This window comes from Ptychodera flava, chromosome 1 (genome assembly GCF_041260155.1).
Source record: "Ptychodera flava strain L36383 chromosome 1, AS_Pfla_20210202, whole genome shotgun sequence".
NCBI lineage: Eukaryota > Metazoa > Hemichordata > Enteropneusta > Ptychoderidae > Ptychodera > Ptychodera flava.
Window position 1 is genome coordinate 48106910 of NC_091928.1, and position 26443 is coordinate 48133352.

At 37.2% G+C, this 26443-nt stretch overlaps 3 protein-coding genes across 3 annotated transcripts in view; 2 read left to right on the forward strand and 1 right to left on the reverse strand.

The window, feature by feature from the left end:
* The window catches only part of LOC139139874 (protein fuzzy homolog), a 10889-nt gene extending 6887 nt beyond the window's left edge, over nt 1-4002 (forward strand). The window contains exons 8-10 of the mRNA XM_070708824.1: nt 1208-1389; nt 1894-2041; nt 2140-4002. Coding sequence (XP_070564925.1) covers nt 1208-1389; nt 1894-2041; nt 2140-2212 — 403 coding nt within the window. The 3' untranslated portion in view covers nt 2213-4002. The remainder of the gene's footprint in view (nt 1-1207; nt 1390-1893; nt 2042-2139) is intronic.
* A 1310-nt stretch (nt 4003-5312) lies between these two features.
* Nucleotides 5313-26443, forward strand: part of LOC139145306 (succinate dehydrogenase assembly factor 2, mitochondrial-like) — a 79448-nt gene continuing 58317 nt past the window's right edge. Inside the window, exons 1-3 of the mRNA XM_070716360.1 lie at nt 5313-5425; nt 6790-6977; nt 8240-8349. Of these exons, the coding sequence (XP_070572461.1) occupies nt 5369-5425; nt 6790-6977; nt 8240-8349 (355 nt within the window). The 5' untranslated portion in view covers nt 5313-5368. The remainder of the gene's footprint in view (nt 5426-6789; nt 6978-8239; nt 8350-26443) is intronic.
* Nucleotides 12929-14312, reverse strand: LOC139139887 (tripartite motif-containing protein 2-like). The gene has a single exon (XM_070708851.1). The coding sequence runs from the start codon at nt 14292-14294 to the stop codon at nt 13107-13109; it is 1188 nt and encodes a 395-aa protein (XP_070564952.1). The 5' UTR covers nt 14295-14312; the 3' UTR covers nt 12929-13106.

A 26443-nucleotide genomic window follows, 5' to 3' on the forward strand; every position in this document is an offset into this window, starting at 1 on the left:
GCATATCTAACCCGATTTTATTCAAATTTGGTACATAGATTACTTCATATGTCATACATATGCACGTCGATTTGTTCTGTGATACGATCCAATATGGCTGCCAGTTGGCCATTTTATTACGATTTTTTCATGTATTGAGCCATAACTCAGGCATATCTCAACTGATTTTATTCAAAGTTGGTACAAGGACATTGACCTATGTAACATATATGCACGTTGATCTGTTTTGTGATACGATCCAATATGGCTGCCAGGCGGCCATTTTATTACGATTTTTTCATGTACAGAGCCATAACTCAGGCATGTTTCAACTGATTTTATTCAAAGTTGGTACAAGGACATTGACCAATGTCATAGACATGCACGTTAATTTGGTTTGTGATACGATCCAATATGGCCGCAAGGCGGCCATTTTGTTACGATTTTTTCATGTACAGAGCCATAACTCAGGCATATCTCAACCGATTTTATTCAAAGTTGGTACAAGGACATCGACCTATGTAATATATATGCACATTGATTTGTTTTGTGAAACGATCCAATATGGTCGCTGTGTGGCCATTTTGTTATGTTTTTTTCATGTACAGAACCATAACACAGACATGTATCAAGCAAATTTATTCAAAGTTGGTACAAGGAGATTGACTTATGTCATACATATGCACGTCAATTTGTTTTGTGATACGATCCAATATGGCTGCCGTGTGGCCATTTTGTTATGATTTTTTCATGTACAGAGCCATAACTCAGGCATGTCTCAACCGATTTTATTCAAAGTTGGTACAAGGACATTAACCTATGTCATACATATGTAAGTCAATTTGTTTCATGATATGATCCAATATGGCTGCATGGCTGCCATTTTGTTACAATTTTTTCATGTCCTTAGCCAAAACTAGGGCACGTCTCAACCGATTTTATTCACCGATTTTATTCAAACTTAGTAAAAGGACATCACAGACCAAATTCATGAAGAGGACTCTATCCTCTCTGAGGACTTGTAATCAAAGTACCCATTAACAAGTGGGGACTGTGTCATCTACGATGACTTGTTTATCAAAATTTTGGCAAAAATCTGACAAAAATTGACTGAGGTATATGTTATAAGGTGACAAAAATTGACTTTGGCACTCAAAGGGTTAATCTGCCATGAGACAGACTGTGTAAAGAAACTGTCCATCTAAAAGTTTACAACCATCTGTTCCAGGTTTATCTTAGTGAACACAGAGAATCACCGATGTCTTGCCACGATCCATCCCAACCCACTGGAAGAGAAACACCCACTGCACAGAATGCTGAGTGTCAATAGACGGCGTAATGTGCTGAAAACGTTTTATAAGACAGTTGTGGGTACTTACTATGCACCCGTACACAGTCCTGAAAAAGAAGGTATATATATTACATGTAAAATTTGGATACTGTAAATATGTCTACATTTTTGGAGGATATAATGTTACTACCTCCTTGATAGATGAAATCCACTAAATTAAATACCAGCGAAAATAATAAATAACAATTATAATTTTTTGTTCCATTGCTTACTGAAAAATCTATGATATATAAACTCGTGTGAAAACGTCTCACATGTTAAAGCTTTCACCCCCAGTTCCCTGTATACAGGTCCAACTTTACCATAGAAAACAATGGATTTGGGACAAACCATGGTAGTGAAAGGGTTAAAGAAGTGACATCAAATCTTTGTGAAAATTAACATAATGCACTTTGTGGTTTATGTGTAAGTTACTGATACTCCATGGGATTGAAAGGAATTTTAATGTCTGGTAAGATATGAAAAATACTGGTAAAAAAATTCTTACACAAATTCTTAGACTCAAAGACCGGTTATATGAGGCTTGGTTGAAGCTCACTCTAAGTGCGACTTTTGTTTCCCAGAATTCACTGCAGATACCTACACATCGCTGACGCATCAAGCCAGGGAATCGTACATCTGTGGTGACGATTACAAATGCTACGCTCTGCATCAAGACAAGTACCAACTCTTTGTAGTCTACGGTTCCCACGTGCCGACCTTTGCCCTCAGGTAAGGTCATCACCCATGCGACCTTTCAACTCTGCAGGTCAGCTTTCTGTATGAAATCTTTCCCATGATGACTATCTTGCTTTTCATATTCATTGCAGGTCTGTCACTCAGAGTACGTTACAAGCTTTGATAAAAGACAAGAAGTTGGAAGATAAGAAGAAAGCCAGTTAAACATCAACAACTTGTCTGAAAGGCAGTCTTAAATCCTTTGCTGGTGTAGCTGACGAGCAGTTGGTCCAACTTCATTATGAAAACAATCAGGTTTACTTAGGGGTCCCCCTTTAGCTTTTGAAGCAACCAAACCCCCCTAAGATGGCGATAATTTGTAAAATTGTACGGTGTTGGCCAAGTTTCCTGTAGTCCTGCCACAATTTCTCCCCAGGCATATAGTTCACAAATGCTAGGTTGAATTGAGTTGAAAGAGTGCCCAAGTTTTTCTGTACATGGGTCCAAAGTTAATTATGAAAACAATCAGGTCTACTTTGGGTCCTCCTGTAGCTTTTGAAGTGACCTTTGCCCTCATCTAAACTACTTGTATCTCCCATAAGTGTCACAGAATGGTATATGTTAGCCATCAACAGTCTTTAATGCTCAAGGGATGGAAATTTATTGTCAAAATGTCAACATTATACATACTATTGTTAAATTATTACTGTGGCCTGTCTATTTTTGATACATCTTTGCATGACTTAAACAGTCCTATGGGCGGATCACTAGAAATTGTTCTTAGGAGTCCATTATGAGCAATGCACACACTGTGCTATGCTATCTGCTCACTAGGCCCACAACACCTCTACAGTTCCCCAGCTCAAAGTTTTGTTATAAGCTTTTTGTTAACTTTGTTGGGTGTGCACATACTGGCAAAATCAAATAATGACTGTTTTAAAGATGTTCCAAAGAGACTGTGCCACTTTAATAATTAGCAAGATTTAATAGGCAGACGACAAGCTTTCATGAAAATTTATCTTATGAAAAGAAGATGAACAACTCAGTGGCACCAAAGCAAAAAAGTGAATATCTTCAGTGGGTTTGAATGGATAAATCAGAGCAGAAAAATATGGACTTCAACCTCTCACAAACTATGGCATTTCAAAATGGGAAACAGCGGAGTGAGTTCTTAGTGTCTTTATCGTGGAATGGGGTGTACTCCGCCAAGTGGACAACCCACCAAGTTCAAGGACATTATTAAAATCATGCTAGAGATCAACTCTTGAATGAATCATCTGATTACAAAGCAATCAATTCAGATTCAGATTTCTAGATTAATTTATTTCCCACCTTTTTGATGTATATTTATTGAAAGTCATTGCAGCATATGAACATTGCATTGAATATTACATAATTTAACTTTCTATTAGCATTATTATCTCATATTTTGATGAAGTTCGGGTAGATTGCGCCTCGAAAATGAAAGTCATAAACTTTTGCTCAAACTTTTCTCAACGAAATTGCTAGGCATTCTCTTTCAAAATCAAGATTAGAAATCGGGGGTCACTGTGCAAAATTTGTCATAAGAGACACAATTTGCCCAATATTTTTGAACACTTGAAATTCCAAATGGCTGACATCTCTGTGTTATCTCTATTTGTGACGATAAAATTTGTCATTTTCACAAAACCATGCTGGTGAAACTTTATTTACTCCATAAGCTTCAAAATAAGCACCCACAAGTGGTAGGCAAAAAGAATGTTGTAGAAGTTTGAGAGTCCCAATATCTGACCCGAGGCGCATTCTACCCAAAAGTTACAATTGTACATTTTGTAAGTTTAGCATCAAGATAATATTAAGATAATTTAAAGTCTCCAGGTTCCAAAAATTACTGTTTAACATGAAAATTAAAGCAATCAGTTCAATCATTGTAAAAAAATATGACGGTGGAGGATTTTTCTTTATTATTGAAAAAAGTATTTTTTATATTTAATTGTAAATAACTGTTATAATATAAATAGTCCATTGCTTTGAAAAACTTTGTGCTGTCTGCATATTATTTCACAGTTCCAAAGACTTGCAGGGTTCTTCATAGAAATCTTGTTCCAATGAGGATTCCTACATCAAACATGATTGGAACTAATTTGGGATTATTGGATTTTCATATTTTTCAAATTTCTCAAAAGTGTTAGGTGCCATATAACTGAATGTTGCAATCTTACAAATCACTCATAAAAACGAATGTATAACTTAAAAAGAAAAGCAGATGAGCTTACATTTGCAGATTAAACCGACATTACTTCACCGTCCAATTATCCCAAATTAGTTCCAATCGTGTTATCACGAGTTGGTGTGGAATGTAGGCCATTAGGAATTGAGGGCGCTGTTTGGTTCTCAAGTGTGATCTAAACTTCACTGCGATGATTTGTCTCAATTCCATACTTTTCTGTGACAAAGTTAGATCCCTTCACAGGGTAATTGGGTGAAAGGATTAAGTGACAAGTCTAAACACGACCAAAAACACTTAAATTTTCACCAGTGTGGTTGTAATATCACAGGTAATGTCTCAAATAATCTCATCTTGCGTACTTACTCCGCTCTCATAGTCTCTTCTACACCACATCGCAGCTTTTGTCAATATCTTTCATACACTGATGCGCTCTTTGCAGTTTGGCCGTGTGGGCTGTGCTAGCTGATTGAGATAGGCCAGAGATAAGTGCAATTGTCCAGTTGTCCAGGGCAAAGCTTACCGCATAGCCAATGTGATGAAGTGAGCTATACATGAGATATTATAATAATGAGATATTACATGCTGCTGATATGACCAGTGGTTCAGCATTCTGCAACAAAGGGACATTTCTTCACAATTTTTCTTGAAAGAGAATTTATATGAAGGTTATAATGTACCAAAATATCGTTCAAAACTGGCAAAAGCAGGATCATCAAAAGTGCCTGATTAACCAATCCATCACCATGGTATAGCGCACTTACATTGTTATCAGCCAACTATGGATCTGTCTACAGGATATTGCAAAGCATCATTGGTGTAGCATGACAGAGTGGAGTTTTTAAACATAGATTTTGTCAACTTTGTATTGTACTAAATACAAGTCACATTGAGAGAGTGGCTGACGAAACTTTCTCTAATCATCATCAGACAGAGAACACTGTGACAATGTGCTCAAAATTGTCTACACCAATCAATAGTTTGTTCTCATGAAATATGTTACAAGCACTATTTTTCCCTAGCAGCTGCAGGTCAAGACTTTTTAGACAATGTTTTGTGCAATGTTCAGTTTTGTCCTTGCTAAAATGCACTTTCCGAAGTGTGCTGTTGAAGAGTTGTAACACAGTGGCCGATAGAGGGCGTACTGCAGGACGATTGCATAAAGGTTCAAAATGGCTTCCCTGGTGAGACCCTGCCGACTCCTCTCGCGGAATTTCGTGCATTTCAGGGTAAGTGTCGTATCTTATGGGGTACTGTCCGTATAGATGAATTCAAAGAAAGTGTGACACATCGAAATCGTTAATATTATTCACTGTGCGCGATCGATTTAATCTTTGCCCACCGGTCTGGTAACAACTAACATGCATCCCCACTCTGCTGAACGCTCTCTGTCCATGTAATGTGGCCAAATATTTTCTTCCTAGTGTTGATGAAAAATTGTACAATTCGCTTCGTTAGTATGTAAAAATTTACATCGCAGTGCGATCACAGCTCTAGATCTGCTTACAGAGGACTTCCCAAGACTCTGGCCTCCAACCTGTGAGAAGCTGGTTAACTCTGACTGAGACCTGTGCTTACACTTACAGCGATGCAAAGCATTTCATAACAAGAGTGTTACTGCAGGCATTCGACTCAATGCAAGCAAACCGTCACTTTATGCAACCAGTAAGAATATTCTCATTCTTCCTGGTTGCGTCAGTGACGGTTTGCTTGCATTGAGTCGAATGCATGTGAGTGCTAGTAGTACACGACAGAGTATAGCCCATTTTGCCAAGGGAGGGGGCACAGGGTCTTGGTATCTTGACACTAACTTAGCTATTCCACAGCTACTGTGTCCCCTGAGAACTGTGTTCGCTTAGTATAAGGATGGAGCTAAATAAGGAATGGTATAAGCATAAGGGCACTCACGAATACCGCCACGTTTGGAGGTAGGTTTCTCAGCACCATGATCAAGTTACAATCAGAAAACGGAGTCCGATGATGTATGTATAATTTAAGACAATGAGAACTCCCACAGCAGATCTAATTGCACATTTAAAACTGTATGTGCCAACTTGTGCATGCACTTGAATCATTTCTGAGTCTGTCATCTGTAATTGGGTAGTTTGAACCTTGGATGCATTTAAAGTAATAAGTAAATATACTTACAGATATTACAAGGGTAGCATCCACCATGTGAAAAGGCTATGAGCATCAACTCCGTGTCTTCAGTGTCACTGCATCTCACTCACTGCATTATGCAGTGAGTGAACCAAGCATTGCTGCATGGTGCTACAAAGTTATTGCTAACACACTGGATTGCTAACAAACTGGATGCCCACTGATTTCATGTGGTTGTATTATATGGAAGATGCCAATCATGTAATTTCTATAAGCACATTTATTTATTTATTTATTTATTTATTTATTTATTTATTTTATTTATTTATTTATTTATTTATTTAAATACATTCAAAGAACATAATTACAGATAATGGACCTAACAACTCAAATGTTTCAAGTGTCGTTGCCCACCTTGTCACTGTTTTCCATAATTATCATTTCCATTGGTACTCATAAGACTTTGATCTTATTAATTCCATCATTTATTCAGTTAATAAATCCAGCATTGAGCCAGACCAGCAGACTGTATGCCGACCACATAGTTAACAACAGGGGTGCCACTGAACCCCCTATTCCAGAATGGAAGGAACCAAAGAATGAAACGCTTGATCTGAAGAAGGCAAGATTGTTGTACCAAAGTAGAAAACGGGGAATGCTAGAGAATGGACTCTTACTGAGGTATGGCAGTATGGTATGATTGACATTCAAATGGCTCGGCTGAAAAATAGGACCTACCAAAATAATTGTGTCTCACAGACTCGATGCAAGGGATACCTTTCCTTTGATCTCGGCAAACCCGAAATCTGAAATAGTTTCAACCTTGGGTATAAGTTTGCAGTTGATTTTAAATTTTCACCTGCCCAACAATCAACCACTCTTTTTGGGAGTGGAGATTTAGCCAAGCGGTTCTCTCTGTTGCCTCTCCGCTAGGCGACTGATGCCGTATGTTGTGGGTTTGAACCCGATTGAAAATTAGCCATATTTTCTACCCTGGGTTGATAGCTCTGCTGGTGGACAAAATTGTCCCCGAGGTGTATGTTCGCCCAGTTAAAGCAATGTATTCGTTGCTTCGCTTCGATAAAGTTTGTATGTGCGATGTGTGATAGTGAGCGTGCGTGCGTGAGTGCTTCACAAACTCTACAACGTGTGGAGCGGTCTCAGTCAGAAAAATGTAACAACTTAGCCGGCTATTGAACCACTCTTTTTGGGAGTGGAGATTTAGCCGAGCGGTTCTCTCTGTTGCCATTCCGCTAGGCGACTGATGCCATATGTTGTGGGTTCAAACCCGATTGAAAACTAGCCGTATTGCATAGCAAGTCTACTTGACCAACACTGTCTCTTGTGCAACCAGTGATTCAATATAACTGTATACTCTGCAGATTACTACATTGCCAAATTTAACTTCATCTACGAGTCTGTTGTAGAACTTATTAGGACTTAAACCTGTAGTACTACATGTCTCTGAGGCAAGGATTAGCAAAGCTCTTCACTGCTCGATGATTTCAGGACCAGTATCAATGAGAGTCCAACATAACAGTCATACAGTCAAGAGTGCAGTGTAGTTCCTTGCCATGCATTGTTGTTGCTAGTCCTACTATCTAGTTTGCTAATCCTACAGTCTAGCTTGCAAGCCCTGAAGTCTAGTTTACTACTACTACAGTCTAGTTTCTAGTCGTGCAGTTTAGTGTGTTGTCCTGATGTCTAGTGTTAGCCTGTAGTTTGCTAGTCCAGCAGTCTAGTTTGCTTATCTGGCTTCTGTGAATTCATATCCACCAGTCTATATGGTCAGTGGAATGGCAATCCACACATCCAAATACAAGAATTTTGTGGAGAAATTGCTTATCAGTTTTAATAAGCAAGTTTAGAGATGTGTAGAATAAAAGAGTTGTCGCTTTAAGATTACATTCACAATGATACATAACATCTCTTCATTCTTACAGTTCCTTTGCTGCTCAATATCTACATTCATTCAATGATGCCCAGCTGAAGTTGTATGACCATCTTATCAACAAACCTAGCAATGATTGGGACATATACTACTGGGCAGTGGGTAAGTAACTTCATTTTAATACAAGAGCAATATAGAAATTTAGTTGTCAACACATGGTACATGTGGGAATATGCGACTTCGAATGTCTTCGGTTTGTGTCACTTTAAACAGCACGATTTCTCAGAGAGACTGCTTTGAAACGTGAAGTATTGAAATTGTTGCACTGCAATGTTCATATCGATTTACCAAGTTTTCAATATTTGATTAAATTCATCATTGCCTAAGGTCGTTCTGATTCCAAAAAGTGAAATATTCTATGGCAAGTGCACCACAGTTTACTGCCAATCAAATCGTCACTGCTCCCAGCAGGAACAATATTGAAAACTTGTGCAAGGAAAGCTGAAACGTTTAAGGCTGTAGCTTAAACAGTAGTGACCTTGCCATCAGTTATGTTATGACGTAATTATGGCCAGTAAAATTGATACAGGCATCTGAGTTTTGGTGACTTGCACTGCTTTGCTCTTTTTTTCTGGTTTGTTGTTTATTCAATACAAAATTATTTCCTGGAAGCCCTCCCTTTTCCTTTCCTCACACCAGTGTTACAAAATGAAAAATAAATTTAAAACTCCATCTTGTCTTGATGACCAGATGCATTTAAATTCTTCAAGAGTTGCTTGGTAATGAGGGAAGATTTACTAAAATGCTCACATACATTAATTTTAATCTCTGCACTTCCCGAGGATGTGAATTTAATTACACATACTGATCCGACTCCAAATGAAATTGATGTGACTGTATGGATGTGACAATGCCTATCATTTGTACTGTCCGACCCCGACATTATATTGGTCAGATAATCAGTCATCTTGTCTATTTTACTCTCACAGAAAACAAACCCACACCAGAAGAGTACAACACTGAGGTGATGGACTTGTTGAAAAAATTTGCTAAAAATGAAAAGATGGAATCTCGGATAAGACAGCCAGATCTTGAAAAGTGCATGTAAAAAGAGACTTGTATTGCTGTAAATAGAAGGCTATGCTATACTTGATAGTTGTGCAAAGTTCTTAGTGAAATATATACATGTTGGTACGCTGCCAGTTTAGCCATTTGAAATTATGTCTGCGTTTAGATAAGATCATGTCCTCAAACCATGTGAGTAAAGTTTACATGTATTAGTAAAACCACTGTAAGAATTAAAAAAAAAATACCATACTTGCACGGGCATTCAGATAATTTCCTTTATTCAAACAAAATTTCCAACTTTGTACAGAAATTATTTCTTAAAAATATTATGTTGTTTATAGGAAACAATTATTGCATTTAGGTATTTGCATGAGGCATAGAGCTTTTTAACCTCAAAATGTTCAGTAGGATTCATTACACAATATATCCACCATATCTTTCCATATTTGTGACACATTTTTGGTTTAAATGGCACTATTTTACAGTGTTTGTACTATAGTTTGCAAACAAACGCGACTTTAAACAATTAAAGAAAATTAAACATGCACAATTACTAAATTGTAGCTAGTGTTCTTTCAAGAAATGTTGATATGCACATTAAGCAATAATTACACTTGAACTTGATGTGTTAAAATGACAATTCAATTGATGTTAGATATTGACCTCTTGCATACAAGCAACCTTTAAAACTTAAGCATTCTTGCATCACTGTGTCTTGAAAAAATTTGCCAGTCTTCAAATGATCTGTGATGCTATGCATTTCTTTAACATACAAGCTGGAAGTACAGTTGAAATATTATTTTTAGGGACATCTATGTCATTTAGTCATGGAATACTATACTTTAAAAATTTGGCTATCTTTGCATAATTGAAGGCATTGGCTCTAATCAGAAAATGTACTTCAGTCGCGCTCATTACAGATCACTCGTCAAAGTGTACTGCCGCCTTTCATCTACTTTACATATTATCATTCACTGTACTAGGATCATTATCACAAAATGGGTTACTATCACCCGCTGTGTTAAAGGAACAAAGTCTGCCATTTTTTATGAATTTTGTTTGGTGCAAAATACTACTTATATTGTTTGACATGTTGAATGATACTGAATGAATGGGTGACCATGCATATATTCGACCCCGGTTTTGACTATGAAACAATCATGATAATGAGTTAATGGTCTGACCATTAATTCATTTTTGCTTTGGTTTTATGTATGGTGTCTAAAATCGGGGTTGAATATATGCATGGTCACCCATTCATTCAGTGTCTTTCAACATGTCAAACAATATAAGTAGTATTTTGCATCAAACAAAATTCATGAAAAATGGCCGACTTTGTTTCTTTAACATTACTGATTTTCCACTCTGGTCTCAATGCAGAGGGAGTGATTACAACTGCAGCCCATACTACAGTATTGTCAAACAAATTTTATAACATGCTAAATTGACTATGATAGTATTTTCACCAATAGTAAAAAGTCAATTTCATTGGATTTACATACTTAGTCAAAACAGTCACAGATAGAATATCTGGAGATGATTGGATGATTCGTGGAGGTAAAGTTTGAAGTGGAATTTGTAAACTTTGGGATAAATTGATTAAATTTCATTTGTTCAGTCAGCAGAGATTACTTTTTCATGTTAAGTAAAGTATGTTTCATTGTAAGTCACTATGCATAAACAAACTCACGTGGACTGGACAAATGAAAAGATTCAGAAGTTTTAGTTCTTTATGAAGTTTCAAACAGTCTCCAAATTGGTCCTTCAAAGACATGGAGACATCACAGACTTAATATACTCACGTCAGATTAGCCCATTGTATTGCAGGTACAGAAATTTCAATCAAATAGTTTGCTTGCATTTTCTGCCGTGTAGTAAATGAAGACATAAATGTGAAATTTATGATGGAAACATACTTCACACTTGTGAAAGTATGACATTCAGATTTACATTGAAGAATTACATGTATTTCGGTTAATGGTTTGCTAGACTATCAACACATTCGGCATTGAGAAAGGCACTGTATAAAGTAACTTGAAAAAGGACATTTACAAATCCTCTAGAGTTTTCATTTGCTGTGTAGAAATATAAATCTTACGTTAGTCACATAAATATTCATTTGCCCATTGACGGTAGGTCACTTACAATAATGACGCTCACACTCAAGGATGGTAGAAATCTACTAAGTGGAAATTCAGTGTCATTTTGTCAAAACTGAGCATTTAAAGATATCCATATAGTTTGATTATAGCAATTGATATAGAAGTCGAAGATCTGACACCAATACTGAAAAAGCTCTTTCTTGTTATTGAGGGCGTTGTTTTTTGAAACCTGTAGAATAACATCAGACATAATTAACATTTGTTTTACAAAAATGTTTTGACCAAAACATAACAATGACTTTCTATATTTTTTCTCAAATTCTTTTTTTGTTGTTGTCTATCTGAAATTCAATCAGCAATACGAAGTTCTTTGTTAATTTTAAAGTCATCATCAAAGTCAACAATTCTTTCTTTCAAACCAAAACAATCACTTTATTACAAAATAGCAAAATGGTCCATGCGAAACTTTGAGTCCTTCACATCTAAGAAGAAAATCTCTTTATAGCCTATTTTACATTCCGTCGACAGAAGTGAGCCAACAATGACATATGACTGTAATGTGTGATGTGTCTTTTCACCATCCAAACATATGAATGTTTGATATTGTCAACTTTCAGATGTTTCGTGCATAAACGTAGCACCTATAGATTAGAAATAGTGAAATAAACATTTATCTGTCAAGGAAGGCAGTCAAGATGATCAACAGTCATCTTTCCTGCCATGATGGTAAATTATTGTGCAAAAACTTTAACACAGCTATTGCCATTATCAACCACGATGACTTTACCAAATGGTTCGTCATCAGTAACACAGATACCAAGGGGATTTCTCAATCCATCATCAACACTATCAATGCAACAAACAAATTTGCCACCTGATTCAAACTTTGTTACGCGATGAGAATCATAGCAAGTTACATAACAAAGCAATGCTTATCCACAGCGACTCCATATGGTAACTTGAGCTGGGCATCACCACCTCCTTCGGTGCCAAAAGCATGCAGGAAGTTGCAATCACTATCGAATGCTTGGATTCGGTGATTGTCACGTTCTGATACATAGACCTTGCCAGTATGATCAATAGCTACACAATGAGGACTGTTGAACTGACCATCACCACTGCCATTACTACCAAATGATTTGATGTAGCTACCATCCTGGTTGTAAACATGGATGCAATGACCTGCATAATCAACAACATAAACCTTCCCAGTCAGAGGATGAATGGCCACACCGACTGGGTGTTTCAATTTACCTTTACCAAAACATCTATCTTGTCTGCCATTCTCATCACAGACAATCACCTGCTTATTTCCATTATCTGTGATGAAGACTTCACCATTGACTGATACAGCTGCATCATAGGGTTTCACAGCATTAGGCTGATCAGTGAATTGAAATGTAGTTTTGTGTTTCCCAAATAAAGTGAAAGACTGCAATCTATGATTATCATAATCACAAACTAAAGCATGCCCTGTTCCTGTAACAGTTACTCCCCATGGGAAATTAAACTGACCAATACCTCCACCAGACTCTCCAAATTTACACACCAACCCTTTGTTAGGAATCACCTTAAATCTTACCGGTGATCCTGTTATTGGTTTATTGAAAATTGACACTGATATTTCATGATCACCTTCCATCTGCGCTTTAGATTTCAAAGTCAGTGTACCATCTTTATTGTCTGTGACCTCTACGTTCACGATCTTGTTATCTGGTGTCTTCATTGTCGCGACGATATTTCTGCCATCTACAGCGCCTCCATGCGAACCTTCTGTTGCGATGGTGACAGTGATGTCATCGCCAACTCTGACGAACTTCGGAGTTGCGACACTCTATACTTAGAAACATCTACTTTTTGCAGTGTTCCAAGACTTCTCTCTTTACAGAAGTCAGTGCACGGTAGAAACTCCAAGCTGTCAGTTACAGCTGGATTGATTTTAGTTTCGATTTTCAGAAGTTCCTCCATTTGCGCAGACACTCTCTTCCTTGCAGCCATTACCTGGGCGGCGTTCCCATAATGCACCAGCTTTTCTGCATATTCTCTCGCACTGCTGAGATCGTTCTCAGTGATTTCAAGTTCTTTCATTTGTGAGTTTAATTCCGTCTTCCTTGTACTGTGTTCATCTTTCAGCTCTGTCAAAATTGTGTCACCACCTTCCTGCACCATGCGAAGTAAATCTTCACGTACCTTCTCAATGTGTGTTGTGATTTTCTTTTCGACTGTCTTTGATCTTTTGTCAAGCGATTCTTGCATGGATACGATTCCGTTCTTGCTATCTCTGATTTCAACTTCTTTCACTTTCACTTTGTCAATCATCTCATTCAACACTTTGGAGTAATCTTTAGCTGCGTCTTTCACACAGCGATAATCGTGACTTCGGTGGTCGAGTGCTGTACACCTTAGACAGACTGGTGCATCACAGGTAAAGCAGTAAAATTCAATAAAGAAATCTTCGTGACTGGTACAGTAAGTCGAACCTTCGACTGAAATCGGGTCAGTGGACTTTGCGCTTTTGTATTCTTCTAGCGTCAACAGCTGATGTGACTTGAAACTGCGCATTCGACTGTGTGACTTCGCGCAGATTCTACAAAAATTGATGTCACACTGGACACAGTGTTTGACACTTTCTGCTTCGTCACAGCCTTCGCATGTCATCGATTTTCTGAAACCTTCTCGTTTTTTGAACTCTTCGACAAGTTCGTTGACAAAAAAATTAGCAGGGATACCTGACACGCCTTCTCTGGGTACTTCGTGCGCACGGCGACATATCGGACACTCAAGTTTTCCGGTTTTTTCCACTAGTTGACTCAAACATTCTTCGCAGAAGCTGTGCAGACACGGCAGATTTTTGGCGTTTTTATATCGCTCTGAACAGATACTACAGACCAGAAAATTTTCATCGATTTTCTCGAGGAACGTCTCTCCTGTAGCCATGTTTGTGACTTCCCTTGTCTAGCACACCTTTACTGTGTATGTTGTATGACCTATCGAGCGTGTAACAATATTCGATAGGGTCGTATGGGCAACTGACATGCAGTAATAACAAATATCAGCAAATCTTATCAGGTACATTATTCATAAATATCAGTAGAAAAGATCATTATTAATTGATCATTTCTCTTTATTTGGAGACAGTCGATGGAAATATATCCTTCAGCTTGTAAAATGGTATTGATGAACTGTGGCCCATCCTTGTCGAGTCTGTGTTACCTGCATGGACATGTGAAGCTAGACTTCTGTTTGTGCTATTTTGATTATAAATACGGTATACGTTGCATATCCATATAAGGGGCCGAAGTACCTGTCCCGTCCATGTTTGCTTTGTCACTTCATGTTTACATTAAAATTGTCAAGATTGTTTGGCAACTCAGTGAAACATACTTTGTCAGACTATTTATGGTTGATAAAGATCTAAAAGATAGAATAATTCTCACGGCTGCTGCAATCTGAAATACCTGCATTGCAGAGATGTGCGTAAACGATGTGCCTGTAATTCCAAACATGTACAAGAAGTGACTCCTCACCAGTGCCCCAGTCGGAAATGTCGCCGTGCGCCGGTCAGTATAAACAAGCCGTCCGTTCCAGGCACAGGACAGCAGGTGTCGTAGCGTCGAGTTCACGTGAAGGAACTGAAGTCATGATTTACCCATGCCTTGCACAGAGTTTGCATGCTGACGCATTTTATCAAGATGGTGTTTAATAACCCATGCTGGTATTCACTCTCAAAATAAGTTTCAAAATAAAAATGTTTCACATACTGTTGTACATTTAGTCCCAGCGAATGCCTCCTTCTATAATAATTTTAGATTGGTATCACCAAACTTACAATGTCGGGTCGCTACCGTGGTTTCATGATAGTCGTAAATTTTTCCCAGGAAGCAATTATAGCGAGTTTCGCACACAGGGACGCTTTTAAAGTGTTTATCACACAAATTTAAACAGAGCGTGACCTAAATTTATATCCGTAGCTGTAGTTGCATGTAACGCCTTGTAATAATAAAGCATAGACAGTTTGCCACTCCATTGTGTATGCATAAACCTTGCCGTTTTGAGAATTTACATATTGTTGGTTATTTCCCGTTAATCCATGTGTGATATTGAAGGAATTCCCTTTTCTGAGCAATTGTAACTTTCTTTTGAAACATGTTTATACTACAGTGGAATTTGATCGAGTGTCCGTTTTGCCTTGCAGAGATCGACAAGTGTACATGTTGCTTATCATTAGAAAAGTAAACATTTGCAACAAATTGAGTCTTTGATGTTAGATTATACAGCGCGCGCGGCGAACGTTTCCCATACACTGTCTAGTCTACAATCATGGCAGTCGTTTCAGCATGCCACTCATGCACAACAAGCTTGACACCGCACTATAGCTGTAGTACATCATCAAAGTTTTCTTTCAGCTAATTTTGTGTACTTTGATTTGGGAAATACAACTCAGATAAAACTCATTGGCATATTTTTCTCGAACAATCCTCAACATCAACCGGACTGACGCTGGGCGTGTATGATGTCGTCCGGGAAATTAAGTGCCAAAATACAGTGAATTATTTCAGAAACACTGGGTGTGTTATTCAATGGCGCAAAATGTACCGTGTTGATTGAATTGCACTTGCATGTGCAAAATCAACACTTTTCTTCAAGTCTATTTTGTAGCTCAGAGAAGTGTCAATTGAGAAAATTTCATTTAGCTGAGACAAAAGAGAAAGCGGGATTAAAGTTTCATGCAGGAGTGTTTAGCATTTTCTGCTTGACAATATTCAGTGTTGTATCGTGTCAAACTTGTTGATAGAGTAGACTGCACTGGCAATGCTACAGACTACATGCTGAAGGAACTGTTGTCGTGATTGCTGACATCGAGAGGAGAAGAAAGGTTTTTTTCAAAGAATTTACTTGTTTCTTCACAATTTTCTTCCCAATTCAAAAGTAAACACCTAAAAGAAAACTGGTAATGTGCATAGTGCAGTGTTAAGCTTGTTGTGAGTGACATGCTGAAACGACTGCAGTGATCGTGACGAGACAGTGTATGGGAAACGTTTGCCGCGCGCTGTAATCTAACACCAACCAAAGACGAAGACTGAATTGTTGCAAATGTTTACTTTTCTAATGATAAGCAACATGTAGACTTGTCGAGCTCTGCAAGGCAAAACGGACACTCGATCAAATTCCACTGTATGTCTGAGATATTGACTATTAACAAGGACCTATATGACCTATGTGGATTGAAATAACGTCCCGTTTCTATGGTCTGATCAATACGGTGACCACCCTATGTTCCGACACCCCTATATTGCAACAAACCTATGTTCCGACACCCTTATGTTCCGACACCCCGATGGAAGGCTTCTGCAGGAACTAGTTTTCCTGGTGTCAGTCCTATTTAGGCCTACAATGTGATAAACAAATATTTAAAATGTTTTACATGTCACTGTTGACACCGAACGTCAAAACTTGCCGCTGGTTGGTATTCTCTAATTCAAGAAAGTCGTGGTATAGTAGACGAAAACGGCACTAATTTGCACTGGAATAAAGATTTGATCCATTCCTGATGATCTACATTTAATGATCTACTCTTTCATAAAATAGTGGGGGTTTGACCTTGACAAAGCGATCATTGTGTCATATTTATTTGCGAAATAAAGACTACATGCATTTTGTTGTATTGCAATATAGCAAAATTCACATTATCTCAACATATAGTATTTGTATCATAGGGACACCCTTCTCATCTAGATGAGAATTGTGAAAAAACTGAGAAAGCAGTATAGTAGGGCCTACTCTTAATCTTTTATTTTATTTTATGGCCAGTTGCATTTGTAAGTTACTAACTGAACAGCCGGTACTTCAAGGAAATATTCGTTCAATTAAGATTAGTACTCTACGCATACTACTTTAAATTATAAAGTTTATATGTTGATTCGTTGATAGTTACTGATAAGACTCATGTTTTGTTTCTTTTGTTTTCCCTTTCGATTACGTTATGATATTGTTGCAGAGCGCGATATAAAATCAGGAAAACAATCGAAAACAATCGTTTTTTATCAAATCCGAACGGCCGCGAACATGAAGTCAATGTTTTTTCAAGTCGCAAGTTTTACATATTGTTTGCTGTGTTAATCAGGCAAATAAAACAATTCTGTGTGCTGGATGTTCCGTTTTGTACCGTGGCCGAAAACGACACAGACCCTCTTCAGTTTGTAATTGCGTCGTTCTGTTTGAGCTGCGTCGTTCTGTTTTGACCTGCGCTCTTCAGTTTGTAATTGCGTCGTTCTGTTTGAGCTGCGTCGTTCTGTTTTGACCTGCGCTCTTCAGTTTGTTTTGTTGTAATAAAGGGAAAGCAACTCCACACATCGTTCATATCTGAGTTGTTTGCATTTTGTGTATGATATTGTGTATATTGTGAGTGTGTATCATGTTTGATTGTTTTATGTGAGTATTGGTTAGCCATGGCGAATGTAATAAAGGGAAAGCAACTCCTCACATCGTTCATATGTGAATTCTTTGCGTTTTGTGTATGATTCTATGTGTGTGTATATAATGTTTAGCTGTTTTATGTAAGGGTTGATTAGCCATGGCGAGACGTACCCGTAATTTACGTGTCTTGCTGTTAACCCACATTGGAGCGGCGAGACTAGCGTTACACTGCAATCCTTTGAAGCTACGTTTCGAAAACAGAGTTTTCTTCATCAGTCACTTAAAATTCATTTTTGATTGGTGAGACATGTTGAATGATTGATTGATTTTATGTGTTAATATGTTGTTCCACTGAAGTTTGTTGTTCAATTACGGAAGCTATGTCTACGGTTTGATCTTGTTGTGTTTGTGTATGCTCATGTGAATCGGAGTGCCATCTATTGTAGCTTTTGTGAAGTCTGGCATTTATAAGTATATCGCATACTTCTGTTCCTTCTGTATGCGATTATTGGTTGCTCGAAGGTTTACAGTATGTAAAAAATATTTGGGACAAGATTTCACTGACGTTCTTGATCCAAGGCTTTAATAGTATAAAATCATGGATTTTTGTATAAAATACAGCAAAAACGGGCTAAGTGTCAAAGACACAAGAGAAAAAAGCGGGAGCAACAAAAAGGGACCTCGAAATAAGAAAATGAAATAGAAAAACATGAAAAGACATTGATGAAGTTCGGAGAGCTTTAGATGATATTTACGAAGTCAAAACACAAGGTATTATTCAAGGTGCTAGAGTAAGATGACATGAACTTGGTGAAAAAAAGAAAAATCATTACAAAATCACATTCGTAAACTTCAAGCATCTACAGATTTAAATGAAATTTTAAACACGCAGAAAAAATTTTTATCAAAATTATACCAGATTACACATTGTTTTCCTGAAGAAAAACCAGAAGAGTTCACTGGCGATTTGCATATTTCTTTACTGTCAGAATTACAGAACAAATATTTGTGAGGGTTATTTGAGTCTCGAAGAGTGCTACCAAGCTTCGAAAAACATGTCCAGTAATAAAAGTCCGGGGAATTGCGTTTCTGGCCCTTGTATGGTAATTTAATTGTACTGAGTTTCAACTATATATGTACACGTCCATATGGAGAGTTGTCAGAGTCAGTTTCCCAAAGACAAGCAACCATTACTTTGATTGATAAAAAAGAAAAAGATCGTCTGTAGCTGAAAAATTGGGGACCTATTTCTCTTTTAAACTTTTATTATAAAAATTGTTGCCAAGGCCCTTTTAATTCGAATTTCAAAGTTTTATCGGAAATAATTTACCCAAATCAAGCTGGTTAATATGTGAAAGGTCGCTACATCGGTGACGTTGTTTGCAAGATTTTAGACTCAATACACTTTACAAAAGAAAACGATATTCCTGGTATTCTACTTTGTATTGATTTTGCCAAGGCATTTGACTCTATTGAGTGGCCTTTCCTTTACTTTGCTTTAAAGAAATTTAATTTTGGTGAATCTTTATTCTGTGGGTCAAAGTTTTATACTGCGATATTTCTAGTCATTAATAATGGTGTCACCTCTGGTTAATTTTAAGTTAGCAGCGGTTCAAGACAAGGTGATACTCTTTCACCTTATTTGTTTTTAGTTTAGAAAATTTGTCCATCGCCATTCGTCACAACAAAACAATTAAGGGCATTCAAATCGAACAAAATGAGTTAAAATTGCACAATATGCAGATGACACCACTCGAATGTTATCAGATGTGAAATCTGCTGCAGAATTTCTCAGAATAGCTGACTCATTCGGCAACATCCCGGCCAGAAGATCAATAAGGAAAAGAGTGACACAGTATGGTTAGGTAGTAAGAGAGATTGTATATACACACATTAATCGACTCAATGTACCGCATCATTTAACAAAGGTAAAAACGATGTGTGAAGTTGCTCTCCCTCTACTACCTATGACTCCACGGGAACCCATGCCAAGTTGCAATGGTATTCTCCAAGTGACCGTTCAATGTTTGTTACAAAATGTTTACTCCAGTACTTCCGTGTTATGCTGAAAACAAACTGAAGAGCACAGATCAAACAGAACGACGCAGGTCTAACAGAACGACGCAATTACAAACTGAAGAGCGCAGGTCAAAACAGAACGACGCAGCTCAAACAGAACGACGCAATTACAAACTGAAGAGCGCAGGTCAAAACAGAACGACGCAGCTCAAACAGAACGACGCAATTACAAACTGAAGAGGGTCTGTGTCGTTTTCGGCCACGGTAGTTTTGAGCATCGCCATACACACAGCTGTACAAGTATATGATGTGTCTTGTCTTGTATAGCATCAGATTGGGCAATTATTAAAACAATTAAACTTTACGGCAAGGAGCATTTTTGGAAATTAATTGTCGGGGAGTATGCGAGGACTTGAAACACGCTCAACGTTTTTGCCATAAAGAAAGAAATTCAATATCACCTGTAACCTTAGACTGAAAGATTCCGTCGTGTGCGGGCGCCGGAGCGCCCGCACGCGACGGAATCTTTCAGTCTACTGTAACCTTAACTTCAAAGATGCATCTGTAATGAAAACGTTTCGAAAATGTACGAATATTCACTTGCATTTGGGAAGTTTTATATTAAAACATTATCACGGGAATTACTTAAAATTCCCCTCTGTTTGTTGTATGGTTCCTATTTGTTATAGTTGTTTAATTTTACGTCTAATGTCGTCAAGATATGAACTTCACATATCTCAATAACTCAGTTAATCGCATAGACGGGTTGTACTCAAATAAAATGGAAGATCATCGGCCAAATCAAGTCCACATCAAAAGCCTGCAATAATTTCTTCATTGGGAGAAGTCAGTCACGAGAAATGCCTTTGGTGTCATTCAAAATATTCAGTAATACCAAAAAAGTTTAAAAAGTTAGTTCTAACAATCAATCATGTGAGAAATCAATTTCAGCTTAATCTGCCTTTGATTTTCACAACGGGCACAATCGGATGCAGTTGACAAGCAATTTGTCTGTCTTGCTGTCGGTAACAAATTCCGCTCAGTTTATGCTACATCTTGAAATTGATTTCTGTGATTAAGTATAATCATCTCTTTTGAATGTAATATCATTTCTGCATGATATAAATCATGGTTTATATTTCAATAACCAAGGTTCGATTTTCTTCAGAAAAAGTTTTCTGAACTCTATGTTTTGGATACAATTTACCTCTATTGTTTACTGATATCTAGCTTGCTGAGGAATGCACGGAGACGAAATATACCATTATTATTATTATGTCACGAAGACTATGTACATATGTAGTCAAAACTCGTGCAAGTGGGAACTTTTCATCCCATAGCCATGGTCAAGTTGGTAAAAACTAAACGCCCGTGCCTAAGGGGTGGCAGGCACAACTGTGGGGAAATGTGTCCCATTACTTCCTTTGCAAGTAATTGCATTTTATTAGCTTCCAATAGTGTGCTCTCCACACAATCCTTGACAACGGCACTGCCATGATCAGTCCACAAACGTCGCCTAATCACCTGACGTGTTGGCCCTGTCAAAGGATTAATCAGTGGATTAGTATATCGGTATTAAATCCTCTCATAAGTTAAACATGTTGGTTGATGAAGCAGTATTTGTAGTCTGATAATATAGCAGTTTGTGGAGATCTTGTAAGGATTGAGTCACCTCGGTTGAGTATCAAAGGGCAGAAGTCTGTGAATAAAAACTAATAATTTCGTGAGTCACCGCGGCTTTTCTTTTTTCACCGCGATGTAGCGAGCTCATCGCGAGAACTGAGTGCTGGTCGCTTTGACTCCACGCATGCGTAATCCTCTGCCCAAAAGTTCACTTCACAGGCGTGATGACGGCGTATAGTATCGTAAATTGGCGGAATATCAGTCAAAACATTTAAAATATATAATAAAAGTAACATTAATGCGTTAAAACATTTCTGAATTGACTTTATTCAGCTGTTCTACACAGTCACCGACAAGAAGCAAGTCAACGTTGTAGCTTATATGTCTTTCGTGAAAACATCGCAGAATAGGGTACATTTTCACGGGGGTTGGGAGTCGTCCCTGCTCAGTATCCCTATGCCCGTACAAGGTACAGGACTACAATTATTGCAGCTTCTGGTGTCCGTGTGCAGGAATTGTTCTTCTTCCAATGGCGTCAGTCAACACAGCAGTTCACTAGTTCACGGTGACAGCCAGATGCAGCTGATGTAATTATTTTTTGCTGATAGTAACGATTATGTTAGTCGCTTTTTCAATCGAATTCGAACAATCAATGGAACAATGAAATATGTTATGTCAGCCTCCAAGACTGTATATAAACACATAAAAATGCAACTACAACAATAACAGTGATCACGCATCCTCTGCATACCTTTGACAGTATTTGTAAAAATTCAAAATAATGAATGTGACCAGCTTTTCGGATCATGTGCATGTAAATTTCAGCAGCACCATAATAGCAAACGTAATTATCCTGTTCGCAGTAAGTAAGAGACTTTTTGAGCTCAGTGCCAAGGGGTCAGTTATCAGACATTCCGAGTTGTCCAATACTTTCTGGTCTGCTGCTTAATATCATAGCCAGTTTCTCTACTGTCTATGCTCATATGAATGATTTTTAATCCTTTGCAGTAAATTAAGTTTTCGAATCTCCACTTCGTTTTTGTGAAAGTCGAAAATTTGATTTTCACCCGTAAAATTCAAAATTTAAAATTCAATGTATTACCGTACATTTTAGGTAATTTGTTACTCTAGTTCTTAACATAAAACGAAGTCCCCATATTTTACTGTTGCTTGTCAAAGAGTATAATTTATAGTTTCGTATAGTAAAGTTGGGGAAAAGTTTACAGCTTGTTGTTGCGAGGCGTGTTATCTAATGAAAATTGCCAAATAGTTGGCATGATAAGCACGTTGATGTAGTTTTGTTATTCTTGTCCTTATGGACCAGTTTGCAAGCAGTATGTGAAGTAAAGTATAACCTGTGTGATTTTGTAAACAAGGTCGATTAATGATCGGGTAATATATTTGTGAATGTCATCGATAAAGAATATTCTGTAAGTGTAAGCAATGAATTAAGTCGTGTCATTGTCACTACGCACACCATGCAAACTGTGTTGTATGAATAGGCGTATCAGATTTAAAATTTTTACCCGTCGTACATAGTAAATAAGGACACCATGGAATGGATTATATTCTGTGTTTTAGTAAGGCTTTTGATGTTTACGAGCTCAGGGACGACAAATAATGTATTTTGGAAGCGAAATAACATAACATTTGTGGTGTCCATTATTTTAGTGTCCCTTGCCATATATATCAAACACGTTTTAAAATCGTGATTTTAGGATCTACAGACACATAGCATGCCAGACAGAACAATCTTAACTTCAGGTAAAACTACTTACCTGGGTATTTTCTTGTCGGGTGGATGCCCATAACCGTTTGTAATATTCAGTTGGTAATGAGGGCATGATTTGCGTACCCCTTTTCAACGGGTATATGTCGTGGTATGGTTAGCTTGTCTGTCTTGTGTTCGGTAGTAGCTATCTGGGGATGTCAAGTACACCCGATGATACATGCGACAGTAAGCGAAATCACATTGCTTCAATTCGCGATCACCTCACCATCAACACGACAAATTTTGGACAAGTTCATTGAGAATAAGTTACCGAAACGGATCATGAAAAATTAAGTTCGGAAGAGGTCTCAACTATCTAAATAATTCAACAATATGTCTCTGCTATAGCAATACCCAGTAAGTATATAAGACATAATTAAAAATATGAACAAAAGTGCATCCTTTATCAATGTATTTGTACCCTTTCTAATTCTAACTTTATACAGAATATGTAAAAGAAAAAGTAGGAATTTGCTTTTAATGTAATTTAGCGCTAAGTATTGTGAGCCTTTTTCATGCGTTTATACTGGTTAGCGCCCTCTTTCAAATGATTGAAACTTGAAAAAAACAAAATGAAATAGAATGCCATATATAACAATAAATTTTAAAACCCATTGAAATGTTTGATTTACAAATTAAACACGCTGGCGTTTTCAGCAGGTATTGTTACAGAAGTAGGTCTTTTATAAAAATACGAGAAACTCTTCCATCGCATTCAAAATGCCAGCAGTGCTTACCTGTGTAAATAACAGTTAGGGTTGCTTTCAACTAGTCTCTTCAATTTTAGCAAGATGCGTAAACGTGCTTAAACTAAATCTTTCAAAATTAATATTTATTCATATTATAATATTAATAAGCAGACACAGTGTAAATGAGAATATTTCGACGATCCCGAAAACCAATTTAAGGTAGAATGCGCCTCGGGGACAGATATAAGGACTCTCAAACTTTTCAATTCTTTTCTGATCTACCCTTTGTGGTGGTTCGTTTGGAAGCGCTTAGCGTAAGAAAACTTTTCAGAATCTTAGGTTTTCGAGAATCGAAAATTTCACTTTTCTCCATAGAGTTAAATCGGGGATGGCGGCATTTTGAATTTCAAATATCGGTAAATCTCAGGGAATTGCGTCTTCTTTTCGGATTACTTTCAAAGGGACAAAGTCGGCCATTTTCCATGAATTCTGTTTGATACGAGATACTACTTATATTGTTTGACATGTTGAAAGATACTGAATGTATGGGTTACGCATATATTTGAACCCGATTTAGACAAATAAATGAAACCATCGCGAAAATGAATTAATGGTCATGACAATTAATTCATTTTCGCGATGGTTTTATGTATCGTGTCTAAAACCGCAAACAAGATGCAATTGTAGGTTCTTCAAGAGTTGCTTGGTAATGAGGGAGAATTTACTAAATGCACACATATATTGTTAATTTTTAATCCCTGCACTTCGTGAGGATGTAAATTGAACTACACATACTGGTTCCATCCCCAAATGAAATTGATTTGACTGTGTAGATATTACAATTCCTATCATTTGTATAGTTTTACCCTGACATATTTTGGACGGATAAATCAGTTATCTTGTTTATTTTGTACTCACATGAAACGAATCTACGCCAGAGGAGTACAACACTGAGGTCATGGACTTGTTGAAAAAAAATGCTAAAAGAAAAGATTGAATCTCGGATAAGACAGCCAGATCTTGAAAAGTGCATGTAAAAAAGACTTGAAATGCTCTAAATAGAAGGCTATGCTATACTTGATAGTTGCTCAGTGAAATATAGGTCCATGCTGGCACACAACCAAACTAAAACACTTGTACGGGTATTCAGATAATTTTTCTTTATTCAAACAAAATTCCAACTTAGTACAGAGAGTGTTTCTTTCAAACATTGTTAAGTATAGAAAACATTGATTGTATTCTGTTATTTTCACAATGCTTATAGCTTTTTAACGTCAAAATGTTCTGAAGGATTTATTACACATAATACACATAACGGGCTTACTGTATTCAAGGTACAGAATTCTCATCAAATAGTTGTCGACCTGCTCTGTAGTAATGATGACATAAATGTGAAATTTAAAATGAAAATATTCTTGACACTGGTGAAGATATCAGATTCAGATTGAAATTGAAGTTCCATTATTGTCGTGTCGCTAGAATATTGCAATATATAGCACTCTAGAAATGCACCGCATGAAGTAACATGAAAAAGGACATTCACAATTCCTCAGACCCTTTGTTTAGAATGTACAATTGAAAGTCATACCTTAGTCACATAAAGCCATTCATTTGCATATAATGGAAGCGCTTCTATTTTACCTTTGCTTTACATCTAAAATTTGAATGGGTAAGGTGGCCACCTAATCACATAACCATTCATTTGCATATTGACGGTAAAACACTTCTAGTCTCTGGTTTGCATGTAAAATTAAAACAGGTAAAATGGTCACTTGCATAATGAAGCTGATACTGGAGGTAAATAATGATGGAAGTCGAATATGTGGAAATGGAAAGTTGGGGATAGATATTTCTTCCTTTCATCAATGGTACACCAGTATTAAGTGTCATTCTATCGAAAATGAGCATTTAAAGACACGTTGATATAGATTGATTAGAACAATTGATGTGAGAGTTGAATATCTTATATTAATACTGATAAAGTTTTTTTTTCATCGGTTGTATTAATAGAACTTGTATCATCACATCAACCGCAAACATAATTGACATTTACAAAGATATGATCACCAAAATATTTCAATAATCTTCATTATTTTAGTAATATTCCGTAACAGTGTCGTCTTAAGTCTGAAAACCAATCAGCAAAAAGATATTCACTTCATTTTTAAGTTACCATGAAATTTCAACAATTATTTCCTGTCAAAGCAAAAAAGAATAGTGCACGCAATACCTTTCTTTCACAGGAAGAAAATCCCTTTCTCATCTCTGACCATCGACAATAGTGAGCCAACAATTACAGATGACTGCATTTGTCTTAGAATCATCCAACCATCGTATGTTTGACGGTTGACAGTATCAGTCATAATGATATTTCGGTATGAACGTTTCACCTGAAGATCAGAAAATTATAGTGAAAAAAAACGTGTAGCTACCAAGGAAGGTAATCAAGGAGATGGTCAACTACTTTCTTTTCTGGCAAGGAGGGTAAATTATTGTGCAAATACTTTAACAAGATTATTGTCCCTATCAACCACTATGACTTTACAGAAAGGGTCATCATCAGTAAC